Source organism: Dermacentor andersoni, chromosome 10 (genome assembly GCF_023375885.2).
Source record: "Dermacentor andersoni chromosome 10, qqDerAnde1_hic_scaffold, whole genome shotgun sequence".
Taxonomy (NCBI): domain Eukaryota; kingdom Metazoa; phylum Arthropoda; class Arachnida; order Ixodida; family Ixodidae; genus Dermacentor; species Dermacentor andersoni.
The window spans coordinates 22092659-22110284 of NC_092823.1; the positions used below are offsets into that span (position 1 = coordinate 22092659).

Below are 17626 nucleotides of genomic sequence, written 5' to 3' on the forward strand. Positions count from 1 at the left end.
TCATGTACTAATTGTGGCCATGTCGTCCCTGCAAACTTCTTAATCTCATCCGCCCACCTAACTTTCTGCCGCCCCCTGCTACGCTTCCCTTCCTTGGAATCCAGTCCGTAACCCTTAATGACCATCGGTTATCTTCCCTCCTCATTACATGTCCTGCCCATACCCACTTCTTTTTCTTGATTTCAAATAAGATGTCATTAACTCGCGTTTGTTCCCTCACCCAATCTACTCTTTTCTTATCCCTTAACGTTACACCCATCATTCTTCTTTCCATAGCTCGTTGCGTCGTCCTCAATTTAAGTGGAACCTTTTTCCTAAGCCTCCAGGTTTCTGCCCCGTAGGTGAGTACTGGTAAGACACAGCTATTATACACTTTTCTCTTGAGGGATAATGGCAACCTGCTGTTCATGATCTGAGAATGCCTGCCAGACGCACCCCAGCCCTTTCTTATTTTTCTGATCATTTCCGTCTCATGATGCTGATCCGCCGTCACTACCTTCCCTGAGTGGATGTATCCCCTTACCACTTCCAGTGCCTCGCTACCTATTGTAATTTGCTGTTCTCTTCCGAGACTGTTAAACATTACTTTAGTTTTCTGCAGATTAATTTTTAGACCTACTCTTCTGCTTTGCCTCTCCAGGTAAGTGAGCATGCATTGCAATTGGTCCCCTGAGTTACTAAGCAAGGCAATATCATCAGCGAATCGAAAGTTGCTAAGGTATTCTCCATTAACTTTTATCCCCAATTCATCCCGATCCAGGTCTCTGAATACCTCCTGTAAGCACGCTGCGAATACCATAGGAGAGATCGTATCTCCCTGCCTGACGTCTTTCTTTATTGGAATTTTGTTGCTTTCTTTATGGAGGACTACGGTGGCTGTGGAGCCGCTATAGATATCTTTCAGTGTTTCTACACCCTGATTCCGCAATTCCTCCATGACTGATGAGGTTTCGACAGAATCAAACGCTTTTTCGTAATCAATGAAAGCTATAAATAAGGGTTGGTTATATTCCGTACATTTCTCTATCATCTGATTGACACTGTGAATATGGTCTATTGTTGAGTAGCCTTTACGGAATCCTGCCTGGTCCTTTGCTTGACAGAAGTCTAAGGTGTTCCTGATTCTATTTGCGATTAGCATAGTAAATAGTTTGTAGGCAATTGACAGTAAGCTGATCGGTCTATAATTTTTCAAGTCTCTGGCGTCCGCTTTCATAAGGATTAGGATTATTTTAGCATTCTTCCAAGATTCCGCTCCGCTCGATGTCATGAGGCATTGCGTGTACGGGGTGGCCAGTTTCTCTAGAACAATCTGCCCACCATCTTTTAACCAGTCTGCTGTTACCTGATCCTGCCCAGCTGCCTTCCCCCTTTACATAGCTCCCAAGGCTTTCTTTACTTCTTCCGGCGTTACCTGTGGGATTTGGAATTTCTCTAGAATATTCTCTCTTTCAGTATCGTCGTGGGTGCCACTGGTACTGTATAAATCTCTATAGAACTCCTCAGCCACTTCAACTATCTCATCCATATTAGTAATGATATTGCTGGCTTTGTCTCTTAACCCATACATCTGATTCTTGCCAATTCCTAGTTTCTTCTTCACTGCTTTTAGGCTTCCTCCGTTACTCAGAACATGTTCCATTCTATCCATATTATAATTCCTTATGTCAGCTGTCTTGCGCTTGTTGAATAACTTCGAAAGTTCATCCAGTTCTATTCTAGCTGTAGGGTTAGAGGCTTTCTTACATTGGCGTTTCCTGATCAGATCTTTCGTCTCCTGCGATAGCTTACTGGTATCCTGTCTAACGGAGTTACCACCGACTTATATTGCACACTCCTTAATGATGCCCACAAGATTGTCGTTCATTGCTTCAATACTAAGGTCCTCTTCCTGAGTTAAAGCCGAGTACCTGTTCGGTAGCTTGATCTGGAATTCCTCTATTTCCCCTCTTACCGCTAACTCATTGATCGGCTTCTTATGTACCAGTTTCTTCCGTTCCCTCCTCAGGTCTAGGCTAATTCGAGTTCTTACCATCCTATGGTCACCTCAGCGCACCTTGCTGAGCACGTCCACATCTTGTATGATGCCAGGGTTAGCATAGAGTATGAAGTCTATTACATTTCTAGTCTCACCGTTCGGGCTACTCCACGTCCGCTTTCGGCTAACCCCCTTGCGGAAAAAGGTATTCATTATCCGCATATTATTCTGTTCTGCAAACTCTACTAATAACTCTCCTCTGCTATTCCTAGAGCCTATGCCATATTCCCCCACTGACTTGTCTCCGGCCTGCTTCTTGCCTACCCTGGCATTGAAGTCGCCCATCACTATAGTGTATTTTGTTTGCACTCTATCGATCGCCGATTCCACGTCTTCATAGAAGCTTTCGACTTCCTGGTCATCCTGACAGGATGTAGGGGCGTAGACCTGTACAACCTTCATTTTGTACCTCTTATTAAATTTCACAACAAGACCTGCCACCCTCTCGGTAATGCTATAAAATTCCTGTATGTTACCAGCTATATCCTTATTAATCAGGAATCCGACTCCAAGTTTTCGTCACTCCGCTAAGCCCCGGTAGCACAGGACGCGCCCGCTTTTTAGCACTGTATATGCTTGTTTTGGCCTCCTAAATTCACTGAGCCCTATTATATCACATTTACTGCCCTCTAATTCCTCCAATAGCACTGCTAGGCTCGCTTCACTAGATAACGTTCTAGCGTTAAACGTTGCCAGGTTCATATTCCAATGGCGGCCTGTCCGCCATTGGAATATGCCTTAAGCTGGTTTAAAGTATCCACCAACTCACTGTGAGGGACATCCAGTTTTTGAGACAATGCAACAATAGCAACAAGCACATCATTTCCATCAGCCTGGGCTGGTCCTAGGCGAGGGTTTGACTCAGTGTCGCCTCAGTTCCACAACATGTTGGCAGTCGCATATTGCTGAAACAAACACACGTGGTCAAGGGAAGAGTAGCGTACAAACGTTTCTGGTGCATTTAGCGTGTAAGGAAGGGCAGAGATGCCTCTCTGCCAGATACATTTGCAGACTTCTTACATTAGAATTGGTTGGAACTGAAAACATACCCTTCACACTTTTTGGTCACAAGGAAATGAACGAAATATATGTGTTGACTGGTGACTAGAACGGCTGCTTTTTATGGTTCAAATCCTCTGAATAACGCTTGGGTGGTATAGTTTGTGATCGCGGCAGAAAAACAGCCAAACAAATTGAACACTGATTTCTTAGTGGCATTTGACGAGCGTTGAAGTTCCTCTGATGCATGTGTGGCATGCTGGGCGGTCTTATGATCGCTGGAACCTTTTCCTGTCGATCTTATCAGACCCATTAAAGAAAATTACTTATTTTGCTGGTAATATGTAACAATGCTTTAGCGCTTTGGAGGACACGGGTACACATCTGTACCACATTTAGCGTGGTATATGAGAATATAATGAAATCTTTGGTTCAAAAACTTCAAACTTTAACCTTTACTATCATCTACCACATTCTTCATAAACTATACGAGCTATTTTTACGCGTATCTAACACATGTCTCTAGGCGCAAGAATTTTCTGTGCACATGTTTTTTTGGAGTGACGTCATTTTAAGCTATATATTCTTGATAAGAACACAAACTGTCCCCTTAAATTCGTACTTGCCATGCGAATTGGCATACTACGCAACAGCGAGCAAATAGTAAAAGTGTTTGAGCAGAGTGACCTAATTCATCACGCTGTAACTGTAGAAAAAACGCCGAAAGAAAAATGTTCACCCATTGAAGGTTTTCACGTGTAAATATATGTCTAATTCGCAGCAATTCAGAGAGGAACACTCACGTTGTGGCAAAATGAATTCACACTTTTGCCCGCTGCAAGACGCATTCAGATATCTAGCCGAGTACTAGATATTACGAGTCGTTAGGTTGGTAGTTCTATCACTATTATAACAATTAATAAACATTCACTTACCAGTCAAAGACGTGTGACAAGGAGAAAGCAGGAAGAAAACATGAAGTTCCACAGCAACGTTTCGCAAATGAATGTTGCGCACTGCAGCTATTTTTAACATTACGCTATGCCATCCAACTGAGCAGTTCGCTTCACCTTGAACCATCAGCGCCTGCAAAAAGGAACGTGGGCCAAAGTACCAGCCTCTCCTTCCTGAATCCCTGCCCTCAAATTATCGGCCTAACACATGTCTTTCCCTTGCCTGAAGGGGCTTTCGCCAATTGGCGCACTTTCCTCTTGTAGGGCGTTACACTATATTCACAGTACTAAAGAAGGCCTCCAGCGTGGCAAAACCTACCTTAGGCATTGCATTTTGGCGACTTACGGCACCTACTCTAAGCGTTTCAATTTAATTATTTCCACGCCGGCCAGGAAGGTCCACACCCCGCAAAAAGATGATAAAACACAGGAGCATGCATTAATATTTTCAGTGCTCCCTCCATATATTTAATAGAACCTCTAATGTGCAACTCTTGTTAAAATCCACAATGTCATGAAATAGCAGAATGCAATGTAAATAAGGAAAAATACGTAATAACATTTATATCGACTTTTGTTAGAAAGATTTTAACCGTACATTTCAAGCTTTCCCGTCCAGTCTTGTCTCACCTTAGCTCTAGACTTTCTCTGCGCCAATATCGGTGCTGCCCTGCTCCTCCTCACCGCGTCGTTCCTGGGCCTTTTGTTTTCTTTTGGTGACCGCTCTTTAACTCTCTCTGCCTCTGGGAATATCCAGTGTAAATGTATATAAATAAATGCGTGCCTGGACTGGCAAATGCTCTGAGATGATCCTAATGCAATCGAAGGGCTGTTATTTGTTTTCGTACGTGCATGCTCTAGCCGAGATCACTGTTCGACGCTAAAGCCCTGCTGACACCAATAATTATTAGTACGCTCTCTCTCGCGACGTGCACTTAGTCAAGCAGCAACTCCCATGCACGTCATCACGCCTCACAAGTAACACGTTATATTAGCAAAGCCACTGGTGATCTTACGTGCGCAAATTGTCGCGTCGTGCTTGATGTCTACTGTTGAAACTATACTGTGCAAACGAACAATATCATGGAGAAAAATTTATGAGATACAGCACACTTCAGTCAGCGTAAGTAATATAGTGGGCATATGATTTCTTTGAACTACTAAGCACTGCCTCATATTTCCATAGACTACAGTGAAAAAAATAAATCACTTAGTTTCAGGGATGCCCATTACGCAGCTCCAATAAGATGTGATAATATACTTCACAAGGGAAGTGTCTATTCCATAAATTTGTATTATTCACTGTTGCCAGGATATCTACGCTCTTGCACTTGAGCTAAATCTGGGGGATTGCTCTCTTCTTTTTTTCAGCGCCACTAAAATTCTTAGCTGCCTTTTTATTGGCTCCTATGAATGTATATTCAGTTTGCATCTTGAATAAAAGCGTTTGGCGCCTTGTGCTTATATTGATGCGTCTTGTGCCAGTATCCGCCGCTTCCTGCCTACGCAACACTATGACTCTAATTGGTTGTACTATATTACACAACGCCTTGTATCATAGTGCACTTGACAATACCTCCGCACTTCCACTGTTTATTGCAGATTTATTCACCAAGGCTGCCGGAAGGAGGGTCAGAACAGCGGCGCCTATGCTCCTGATCTTGACCACTGTGTCGTGTTGCTTCGCCGCTGATATCGTAAAAGACACACGGCTCGGCCGAATCAAAGGCAGCAGGCTTGAAGTGCTCGGTCATGCCGTGGACGAGTTCCGAGGGATACCGTATGCACAGCCACCCATAGGTGCGTTGCGTTTCAAGCCGCCACAACCAGGTGGACCTTGGAAGGGCACACTCGATGCCAGGAGCAAAAGGACCGCATGTCCTCAGGTACGGATTTGCCAACAAAATATTTTGCACGGCTTCTTCGCTGAAGCTCTAAACACAGCAATAGCGGCAGTGCCGAATTTCACCAGGATGAGGGAAACCTGAGATAATAATAGATTATTCATGAAAGCTACATTTTAATGTACTGTCAAATAAAGTTGAATTCGAATTCAATTGAAATGCGAAGCATTCGCGGCGAGTAGAACCCAGTTTTCAGTAACGTCAATCTGGTGACTATTTCGTAGTTTTTTTTTTTTTTGGCAGATACGGACAATCATTCGGCGTAAAAGTGTGGGCCGATCACGAAAGTTGTCGCGTCTAAAATGTGAGCCACTCCCATTGGTATGTGAAACTTGGCATGTGCAGCTTTTTAATCAACCTCTTTTACGTCAACTTGGGTATGTGCCCTAGGAGCCAGTGGGTATGTGGGCCATGTGCCGCTGTACATGTAAATCGGGAGCCACTTGGTATGTGGCGCTGCGTTTTTGCCCATGGGCCCACTGGGTATGTGTAACTAGCACTCTGCCAGCTTTTCAGTGAAGCTCTGTGACGCAAAGTTAGGTCTCCAGGTATCACAACAACAAAGGACAACGCACGCTTCGCTCCACATCAGTTTGCAGCACGTCGGAAAATCCTTGCCGATAGAGTTCAGAACATCCATTCATTGAAACCATTGTATACCAAAGCGTCAATGCTTCCGATTACGTAGATGTCAAGCTAAATCTAGTGCGCTCAAATTTTTCAAGTAAGAATTGAGCGGCTCTATGTATATCACCTACCTTAAGAAAGCAGAGCCAGGTGGTGAACGATATGAGCAGTACAGCTGCTGTAAGACCTCTTCAGTCCAAGCTTCGCAACCACAGTCAACATAAACAGTGTATACATACATAAAAATTATAGTTTTTGAAAGCTAACAGGTAGCCATATTTATGAAGTGTTATTTTCGCAGTTGATACCAATGACTCTGAGGTTGCAGATTTCATCATAATCTTTTTGGGATTGAAAAAAGGATGCTTGCCTTATTGCGAAGTGGGTCATGCATAATTTTCTATCGAATTGTGTTTTTCTTTTTTTTTTAATGCGATAACTCTCATTGATACATTACGCCCCAATTAAATCTTACGTTCTTACATATTTTCTTTCGGTCATGAGCACGTTCACACTCAGTCACACGATATTTTTAAAGTAAGTTTTATATACTTTTGCAGCCCTGGTGCCTGAATCACCAAGCTGTAGTGCTTGATTTCCTCCACAGTTAAAGTATTCATAAAAAGTTCCCAGGTCATAGCGCACGCGATCACGTTAGCCTTCGGACGGATCTCGGAGTTCTTCAAGCAACTCTGGCACTCGGATTCTGCAGATGGTGAAATAGATTGTCCGGTCGCCTCTTCAGATCTAGGAAGATGCAGACAGTTACACCTACAGCGCACAAAGCCAAGGCCGTAGCGCACGCTGTGGCCTATAACTTGTGAAACATGACTGTACATTGCACATCCTGCTAACCGAATCGTTTGTACCCAGCATATATACTACCGGTTTTTAGTAGCCAAGTGTAATACCCGCCTACTGAAACTTCTTTGCGTTCTACGCAACGGGAGAAAACTCCAAGGAAAGCAATGACATCTGTTTAGTTTTCTGAGACAGCAAGCATCTAACGAGGCAGTTCTTCCTATTCTGCCGTGTTTGGTGTGTTCCTCTAAAGTCATTCTCCATAAGTACTGGAAACGCCACTCCGTGTTAGAAGTAGAAACCATATCACGATTTGTTAGGGGGCATTTTTCGCAATGGCGTAGGGCGTAGGGCGTATGGTGTCAATAAACTTTCAAAGAAAGCCCTCCTCTAATAAATTAGACTGATTATAGGCTTTAGTGAACTCTTGCGAAATTTTGTGACATCACAGCAGCACGATTCGCCACGTCTAATTTGTCGCACACGTACTTTCAACTGTATTTTTAACGTCATTTTATTACTGCTAGTATTTCGGCTGTCGGTGTAAAGGGCACATTGGTTATCTGATGTCGTGGTGAAATTGAGAAGAAGCACATTGTTTTGAACTCACAACATGAATAGTATAGACAAGATCTTACACTGAAGCTCGCCTGCAAGACTAGTTACATAGGAATAGATGGGGTCAATTACAATAGGGAATCTATTTGTGAAAATGGCAGTCTAGCCGGAAACACTTGTAGGACTCACGATTGGGAATTCCACCACACAATGTGAGCAACGTCTGCATTCGCGCCTAATCTTTAAACCTTACACTTTTTAATGTTAATGTTTAATGTTCTTAATGTTAATGTTAGGCGTATGTGGAACGCCATGGAACTTATTTTCTCGCCATGATGCGTCTGCATCGTTGTAATCTTGTTTACATTTTTCTATTGTAGCCTTTGAAGAGGAAGCTTTAGCTCGGGGCCAACTACGATGGCGTGTATTCAAATTCAAGTAAAACGAAAGCATCTTTCTATGCGTTAGCCCATGGTATGATCTGAATGAAATTTGTTTTATTTGAGATAAAAAAGATAAATCTTAGGGAATATAAGAAGCAGATTTTAATTTAGAAATGAAATGTTTCACACGAGACGTCTTTAGATAAAGTTATATGGGCTCGCTTGCTGAAGCCCCTGGAACGTAAAACACGCTATAAAATTATCGCTTATATCTTGGCAATTAACCATACTTTGACATCGTTGTGTGGAGAAAAAAGAAGTCGCAGTTTCACCCGAAAGGCGAAGCATCGATTGCGATAGAATGTTAGCGGCCAACTATAAGAAGCAAGCATACTAGTTTCATCAGTAGTTTACAGGTTTAAACATAGGCATACTAACTAAATTAAGAAACACGGTGTCACGCGCGCCTACACAAACGCGAACACGTCTCACTCGATGACTGCGGAAATCAGATGTCAAAACACTGCAGTGAGGAAGCGCAGCAGCAGCAGCGAGTGAAGCGACTTTCGTGCTGTGTGTCGCATCAACGCGAACTAAGCCACAGAAAAACGACGGGCGGCGGACCGTATCCGCGTCGCTGTTGGCAATCAAGGTACGGCCGGCCGGGCGAGCGCGCGTGGCCACCGCGCCGCCGGGAGTAGAATGCGCCCTCGTCCTCCCTACACACCGCGCGCCCTCCCTGCGGAGCCTCGCACGCGACGAAAGACGGCGCACTTCCTCCCTGCTTCCCTCCCTTGCGTGCGCGCTATTAGCGGCGAGAATTTGGAGTGGCGCCCTCTCGCGAGTGACGTCACGGCCACGACGCCGCTCGCTGCGACACGCTCGGCTGCCGCGCGCGCTCGTTCCCTTCGTGTATGCCTGGGGTATGGGTATGGTATGGTATGGTATGGTACGTTATGGTATGGTACGGTATGGTATGGTATGGTATGGTTATGCCTGGGGTATGGGTGAAGGGCATGTCGGTGTCTTTCTGCGGCCATGCCTAAACCAGAGTTTCTTCTTCAAAAGCGCGATTCGAGAAAATTTACGGCTTGGATATCGCAAGCTATGTAGCGTTGAAGGGGTCAACTAGTTTTACAGTGCATATATGGGCCGTGTCTGTCCATAAATTTTGCGTAAAAGGAATGTGTGCAAATTAACACGCGAAGTTGTGTATGATGCTTCGCTAAACACTTAACACTCCCTTAGTATTTAGCTATGAGACACACTGCACTTTACATGGAAGAAAAATCTTGGTAAATGGCACCAGCATGTCGTCCGTGTTAGAAAGACAATGCCCGGCGAAGCTGCCGTCATGATTCTAATTACTCTGGTGAGTCGTTCTAGTCAAGTATGGCTAATTATTAATGCGTAAAAAAAGTGTTAGGCGCGCATTAATGCGCGCCTATCTTTTTTTTTATTATTAAGTGGCCATACTTGACCATTTCTTATGAAAAAGTTTGCTGCTACTTTCACAAACCCTCTCTGAAACAGGCCTCCAAAAAACGAATTGCTCATTGCTGCTAACCCGACGGCGCGTCATGTAGCGTATTTACGTAGTTAATTCATAAATACTATAGTAGCAATCACTTGAGGGAAAGTTTCGTTGTTAAGATGGAAAGCCAATCAATTGCAAGCGATGAAATGTTTCATGGTGGCTCTCAGTAGCCTTTATCGACAGTATGGCACACCCCTCACGCAACGGTAGTACCCGACTGTCGGTGTGGCGAGGCACCCATTGTTCGCGAAACCCACCAGTTCACTACAACTGCCAATTGAAACAACAAAGCATTTTTTCACTGTGCCAATCGGAATGCCTAAAGTATTCTCGAGGTACTACACCACCGTTTAGATTGCCTAGAAAAGGAAAATTCGAGCACATTCTGCCTCACCACGTCTCGGTCCAGCGTTGTTTAATTATACAAACGGAGAACTATTCGCTTCGTAGGTACATAAAAGAAAACCTCGCAAGCCTTCATAAAGAAAACACCACAAGCCTTGCATATTCCACTTGATTTTGGACCCTCCACCGGGGAATTATGATATTTTAGATATGTCCCATACCACGCATGATTGACGCTTCCACGTCTTTCTGGCTGCAACCATGCGGCCCAAAAGGCATATTTCACTTAAAAATTTGGGCCCCGCAGCCTGCGTCAGTTTGCCAAACAGATTCGCTATGTATATTCCTCAAGCAACAAGCACCAGTAACTTTCTCAAGTGATTGAGTTGAACCTGTAGCATGATAAAGGGAATATATATTTGTACAGTGCTCACGGAATGAAACGCGTCAATTTAGGGCTAAGTAATGCGCGTACTTTCGTTTCAACCGGCTACAGTTCGTGTCACATCAACGTAATTCCGGCGCGTACACTTACATCAGAGTCCTCGTCAACTTTGGTGACCAAATTCCTAGCGACATGACATGGTGCTCTCGCGTACTTTGCACACATGTATGGTTCTACTAAATGTTCCGTGTCCCATTTCATTCCGTGAGCACTGTACATTCCTTTTCGTATTCTGCAAACAGCTGTAAGCCTTCATTAGCTTTTCTTCAAATTACCGCCACTTAATATAAACACGTGAAGAACAGCCTAATACTCAGAAGCAGATAAAAAAGCAAGTGGTGCTTGTAGAATCTAAACTGCAGCGTTAGTCAAGTCCTCGTGTTACTGCCGAGCGCTTCTCTGAAGAAATGCGAAAATTCGATATTATACCATGAACCACTCGTCGTGAGCAAACCTGTTTGAGCGGATTAAAATCAAAGTAACTGTTGTAGAAGTCATATATAGCCAACGTTTGTGACATACTTGATGCACCGCAGCAGGTATGTTATCATAACTGGATTCTTATGTGCTACGTTTTTGCGGTTGTGGATTAGCACATGAAAAACCCGCAATGGGCTGTTCTGAGCTCCTTCGGCTGGCACTGTAGTGTTATCTTTGATAGCTGCATTGTCGTCTGAAAAATGAGCTCTTTATATAAACTTTCGCGAATGAAGACGTCTTAAGAATATATTTCAGACGACCGCCATAAGTATACAAGCAGACAGAACGACGGCGAACAAACGAAAACACCGTAGAAAGCACCCGGACCCCGCCCAAACTATAGTCACTGTACCCGAACTGTAGAAGACGACAGGCGCGAGTCCGTGCTCTGACGTCACGCGAGCGGCGCTCGCAGCGCCCCTGTAGTTCGTTCTCGGGGGCTCATTGAGCCGGGATCGCTGGCACACCCTCGCACACTTTCTCTCGCACATACAGCATACCGCGCGCATCCACGATTTTATCGCCGTTGGACTTTATAGGAAACCTCATTGCGGCGCCGAAGGCAACAGCAGAAATGTGCCTGGATTATCCATATAATTGCTATCGCAATAAAAGCCATTGCTTGGCCAGGAAAAAGCCGCATGTGCAGTTGGTGGTGGTGTTGTGCCACGCATGACGCAATCAGGGCTATATTGAGCCTCACGCGCAACATTCAAAGAGGCGTAGCTTGGCAATACTTTTATCCCTCCATGCAAGAGCGGTTGTATTTCAGAGAGCTCACCGTGCTGTTGTAGGTACAATTGATCTAACTGAGAATGATGTTCTTCAGCAGTTGTAATGGCTACAGATATGCGAAATGTAAATCAAATTTCCCGTTTGCTCGGCTATGCGCCGATAGTTGCCATACAACGTCTGCAGCACGCACAAGAAGTTTCACCTATCTCACTGCGGCTGCGTCTTTGATACAGCCTATCTGTTGTTTTCTTACTGGAATTGCCGAATACCGGTATGGTATGTTAGGAAAAAAGACTAGAAGCAGCAACTGTAGAAATCGGTAGAACTGCACCAAGAACAAATAACGCTGTTGTGTAGACAGTATCCGTTATAGTATATGAAAGGGAGAATGTTTATATATGATTACACAGCTTGAATTGGATAAAATGTTCGCCCCGGTTTTACAGAGGCACACTCAGACATTACTTGTATATTTCTCAGCATCATTACATCAATTTGTACGCGTGTCATGTAATAATACGTGTAGTTTACAGATTGCTGTTATCGTTATTTTTTCAAGGCTGACGGACAGGGTTGTAACCTTGAACGTCTAGTTAAAATTTTCAATATTTCGTTATGTTCAAAAAATTTGGCCGTATAGATAAGGATGTGGCGGCTAATTCACATAGCTGGTATATCGTAGGTATGTTTTGCTGCTTGCCGCTGCCACCGCTACTGACATATTGAATATGAGGATCGGCAACAATTTTCTCTTGCGAACCCTTCTATTGCAAGGGCGTTTTATGAATACAGGCCGGCATCCTGTAGTCACTAGAATGTACTTTTTTTTAGTCATACAAACCTGATCAAATCCAGTGCAGTGGTTGTCAAAAAAAAAACATTTTTCCCTTCCTATGTATGCCGATAAGGAGAGCCGCAGCTAAAGCTTCATCTTCAGGCGTCAAATGTGACTTTTATCAATAGAAGCTCGTTAGAATATCTTTGACAACTTGTTCTAATTTTGTCGTTGAATCATATGCAGGCCGTGTCTGACCCCAAAGTCTTTGCTAACATCACGATCATGGAAGACTGTCTCCACCTCAATATATGGAGCCCCCCAGAGCGTTCCCAAAGCGTCGTTCCGGTACTCGCTTGGATCCACGATGGCGGCTTCACGCATGGTTCATCCGGTAAAGATGAAAGCAATGGTGCTGTTCTAGCAGCAAGCACAGGTCTTGTGATCGTCAGCTTCAACTATAGACTCGGCTTCTTGGGCTTTTTAGACACGCAGACGACTGAGGCACCGGGCAACGTCGGTCTCCTGGATCAAAACATTGCACTCAGGTGGATCAGGGACAATATTGACCAATACGGTGGTGACGCTTCGAAAGTCACCATCTTCGGCGACAGTGCTGGCGGTATGAGTGTCCACGGGCACGTAATCTCGCCGATTAGCAAAGGTCTCTTTATTAGGGCATGTCTAATGAGTGGAACTCTTCATAGCCGCGACTTCGCTCAGACGGCGAATGACAGCATAAGCAAGGGAAACGCTGTCGCTGCAGCAGTGGGCTGTGCGGACCACCACAAGAACTTGACTACGGACCCCGAATCTGTTGTTGAGTGTCTCCGCTCGAAAAATGCCTGTGAACTTATACAAGCCACAAATTATATATTCAAGCGCAAGCTTTATCCTTTCATACCTACGTTCCCCAATGACTTCCTTCCAGTGGATCCGAGCACCGCAGCGAAGCAGGGATTGTTCAATGCAGCTGACCTCTTGGTCGGAGTCACCGCTGATGAGGGCGCAACAGCCCTGCGATCGCTTCCGAATGACATTGACAACCTCGACCGAAAGCAATTGGAGCACTTGCTTCGAGCTGCTGTCTTCCCCTGGCTCAAGACGAACTTCTCCAAACCGTTGGATGTGTACAAAGCTGAGGCACCTGACAATGTGGCGCTGAGGCGAGCTTACGCAGACTACTTATCCGACTCCGTATTCGTGTGCCCCATGCACTTCACAGCTGAGGATTACTCGAACAGAAGCCAGTCTGTGTACACTTACGTGTTTGGTCAGCTGTCTCGCAAGAAGGCGCTTCCTTCGTGGATGGGGACACCCCATACTTATGATATTAGCTACATGTTTGGTGCGCCCCTTGTTGACCAACAGAGTTATACCGCCGAAGATGCCGAAGTGTCTCGAGTGGACATGACAGCTTTGTCAACCTTCGCTACCACCGGGTAAGTTAATGGGCAGTGGCTAAAATTTCTGTGCTGTGAACACCGCCTCGCTAAAGAAACCTTTCTGGAGCTATTCACATTCGTTCTTATGTGTATGATGAATGTTGAAAATATGCAATAGCTATAACCATATGTAAGATATTAGATGTACATCGAATATTCAATGGGCATTCAAAAGTTCTTGAGTGTTGAGGAAGTGCACTAGATAGGGGTAAGTCATCTCAAATTAAGAATGTTATATTGGTTTTGAAAGTTAATTTGCATACGTTCATGCAAAGACCAAAGGAAAGCCGTGGTGTACTTTTTTTTTGGACGGTATATCTGCACTATGTTTCATTAGTAGTTAGCGCACACAGAAGTCAAAAAGCTATTTCGCAATCTTTAGTATCTCCAATAAGAAAAAAAATCAGATTCAGAGAGACAGCATCTTCTCATCAGCGTAGTCACATTTCCTTATGAAAAGTTCACTTATTGAAGGAGCACACTCATGTCAACAACGAAAGAAGGGAGACACGAGATGATGCTGTCCAAGACAGGAAGGGCGGTGCATTTTGCAAGCGTTTAACAACACGAAATTGCACAATATACACTCTCCAGCAAAAGTTAAAAGACCAGTGCTGCGAGTAAATTTTCTTCTTAGCCTTGTCATGACGCCTGCAATCAACTCGCACATCTACTCGCGGTTGTTCCATCAATGCTCCGTATTGATGCCGCTTCGCATTGCAGAGCTGTTTTATTATACATTCTAAAAGTTCGCTAATGCCCTGGTTTCCTATGTCCTGCTGGTGAGTCTAAAAGACTAATTTCTTCATTTATGCTTCCCTCCGTCATATTAGTTGCACTCTGTGAACACCGATCATTTTATTTGGACAATATAATTCTGGTTGGCACTTTGTTACTGAGTGTTATATAACAATATTTCCAAAGTTCTGTGTAGGTATCACAAAAAAAGTGTTACTTTTCTGCTATTTCTTGTAGTATTCACTGCAAAGAGTTGCATGATTTCTTTAGAGCTACATGTCTCTAAATTTTATAAAAAGTGAACTCAGATGAACGAATGGAGGACTTTAAAGTGTGCTTTCAGGGGTTTGAAGTTTTCATTTGTTTTTTTTTGTACTAGCTTTCATAACTAACCCTGCATCGTAGGTAGTAGAGTAGTGTCTCAATGAAAGGTAACGCCTCAGGAGCAAAACAATCAAAATCAAAAGAACGGAGTATACACATCATATCTACAAACTAATGTAAGAAATATGTTTGCCTTTTGAGTGAGAAACTATCTTCTCATAGTGCGTGAACTTGGTTCATCATTAAATCCTTCATCGACATAAAAAATTGGATGCAGTGCTTGCTATCTATATTTCTCTTTTCTTGTTTTTCTAGTTGCTGTTTTGTCCTTTTCTGAGATATCTTGCGCTGTAATGTATCAGAATATTTTTGCGTACACTGAATATTATGTCGCAGGGTCTGACGACCTACGATTAAAAAGTAGTTTCTTCTGTCGCTCCAGTAGCATTGCCTTCCGTGCGTACAGCTAGCTTACTATAGCCAGCCCTACGCAATCAGTTCTGTCAAGGCAAACAAAAATGCTCATCGCGTGATGCGAAAGCATCGGTTGTCCTCTTCTTTTAGAATATTTTTGCCCTTGTTTTACAAGTGAGGTGCAAACATCATGCAACGCTGTCAACAGTACCTTTTCTCTTGTCCTTAGGGTCCCTCAGCTTCTAGCAGGGCACCAGTGGCCGAAGTACACTTCTGATAACCCCGTCTCAGTTTACATCGCTGGTGACAACATAAGCGATGTCTACGGCATTCGCATGAACAAGTGCGACATCTGGAAGTCGTTCTGGAAAATGTAAAAGAGAGTTCGTAATTTACAATACCTTTGAAATAGTATACCTGTTGTTCCAAAATATTGCCTTTTTACATATTTTTTTAAAAAGTACATATTTGACAAGCAGTCACCGATGGTGGGAGGCTCATTACAGTCACAGGATCCCAACAAAGGGGCCGCTCCTTTTCGCTTCATCCTCGTCTGGGATAATGAAGCAAAAAAGATCAGCGCTTTTGGTCGGACATTTTGTTTGCTGTGAGCCTCCAGTCTTCTGTTAGCACTACTGCTTGTTAAATATGAACTTTCTCTAACTTGCCCAAGTTTCTCTACTATGAGAAGTTCAATAAAGTTGCATATTTTTAGCCTTTGAAGCAACAAGGTTGTCACTGACTCTCCATAAAAGATTAATGTGACTGGGGTATTCAAATCGGAAATTGGGGAAAGTTTAATTATCCGCTTAAAAAATTCTGGCCCCATCGACTTATATATTATGTCCAATATGGGCGCAGGATGATAATTTAAGAGGCTACAGCAGGCCTCTACTATGCGTATTTGCGGTATGTTGTTATGAAAACCCTAAAGTACCGGTGTTGGTAATAATATTTCTTTTGGAGAGCTTGAAGCATGCAAAGAAATATGTCGTAGGAGACATAAAATTGCACGACACATAGGGGAACCGAGACATACCATTGGCACAAATGCATCAAACATTTATTTTTCGTCAGCTATTATCTCCAGAGAAAGTTGTGGGCTAATTTGTTATGCATGGGCTCTGTAACGTATAGCTATTCCAATCTGTTTTTATTCCAATCTACTGATGTCATATTTACGTAAACAGCGACGCAAGCATCGGGAGGTAACCCGCAGCGTTCTTTGAAAATCGCAATCAAACGCCGTCCTCTTTTATACTAGGTCACTTTTTTTTTTTGCTTTCAGAGCGAATAGAATTGCCTCCATTGAGCAGCTTTTCTTACCTAATTGGTTGACATAAGGCGAGCAGCACGCTAAGGTGGACAGGATTTTTATGGGGCCGAGCGAGCGCGCTGAAGATATTTGATCGGATGACGAGGGTGGTGCCGGCGTCAGCGATTGTCTGCTTTCTGTTACTTAGCTTGCGGTGGCTGGTCGAAAATCGCGGCATCGTGAAATGGAATCTCAAGCCGGCCGCAATCCTGCCTTTTGTACGCGATTTTTCATGTGTAACCTTGTCCTCCTGCTTGGGCCACACGGCCTGCAGTATGATGTAGAAAAATAAAGTGGATCCTCAGCAAAGAAGAGTTGTAAGAGCGACGTCGTAAGTGTGCTGAAAGTGCTCGAAAACATTACACGGCCACGCAGAATGTTTTATTATACTCAAATCAACCCATGCTCCTGGCAGATGCGAGTAGCCAGTGCCGGAGCGATCGGCAGTAGCCATCTTTTATTCCTTTCAGAACGGGGCAGCCGGCCGCTATTCAGAAAAAAGATGCAGTTTTGTTCGGCATATTAATACATCTTTTAACGCGTGCGCGTCACTTTGACGCCATGAATTATTGCAGTTTTGTGACATTGCGTTAAAGGCAGGTGAAGTAGCTTCAACCCGAAAGCTTTTGACCAATAGCAGAGGGTTATTGGAAAAAGGGGTCGAATCAGAAATAACTTTTTTTCTTTTGTTCGGTCCGATCATGCGTAATCAGTGTGTACACGTCATGTCAAATGGGGTGCTATCGCGGTTATCGTGACGTCTTTTGACAGACAGGCGAAGTGGGGCTGGCCCGAAAATTTTTTGGCCCA

At 43.9% G+C, this 17626-nt stretch overlaps 1 protein-coding gene across 1 annotated transcript in view; it reads left to right on the forward strand.

Moving 5' to 3' along the window:
* Nucleotides 1–15878, forward strand: part of LOC126519282 (acetylcholinesterase-like) — a 33515-nt gene extending 17637 nt beyond the window's left edge. Inside the window, exons 4-6 of the mRNA XM_050168908.3 lie at nt 5593–5966; nt 12827–14022; nt 15731–15878. Of these exons, the coding sequence (XP_050024865.3) occupies nt 5593–5966; nt 12827–14022; nt 15731–15878 (1718 nt within the window). The remainder of the gene's footprint in view (nt 1–5592; nt 5967–12826; nt 14023–15730) is intronic.
* The last annotated feature ends 1748 nt before the right edge of the window (nt 15879–17626 follow it).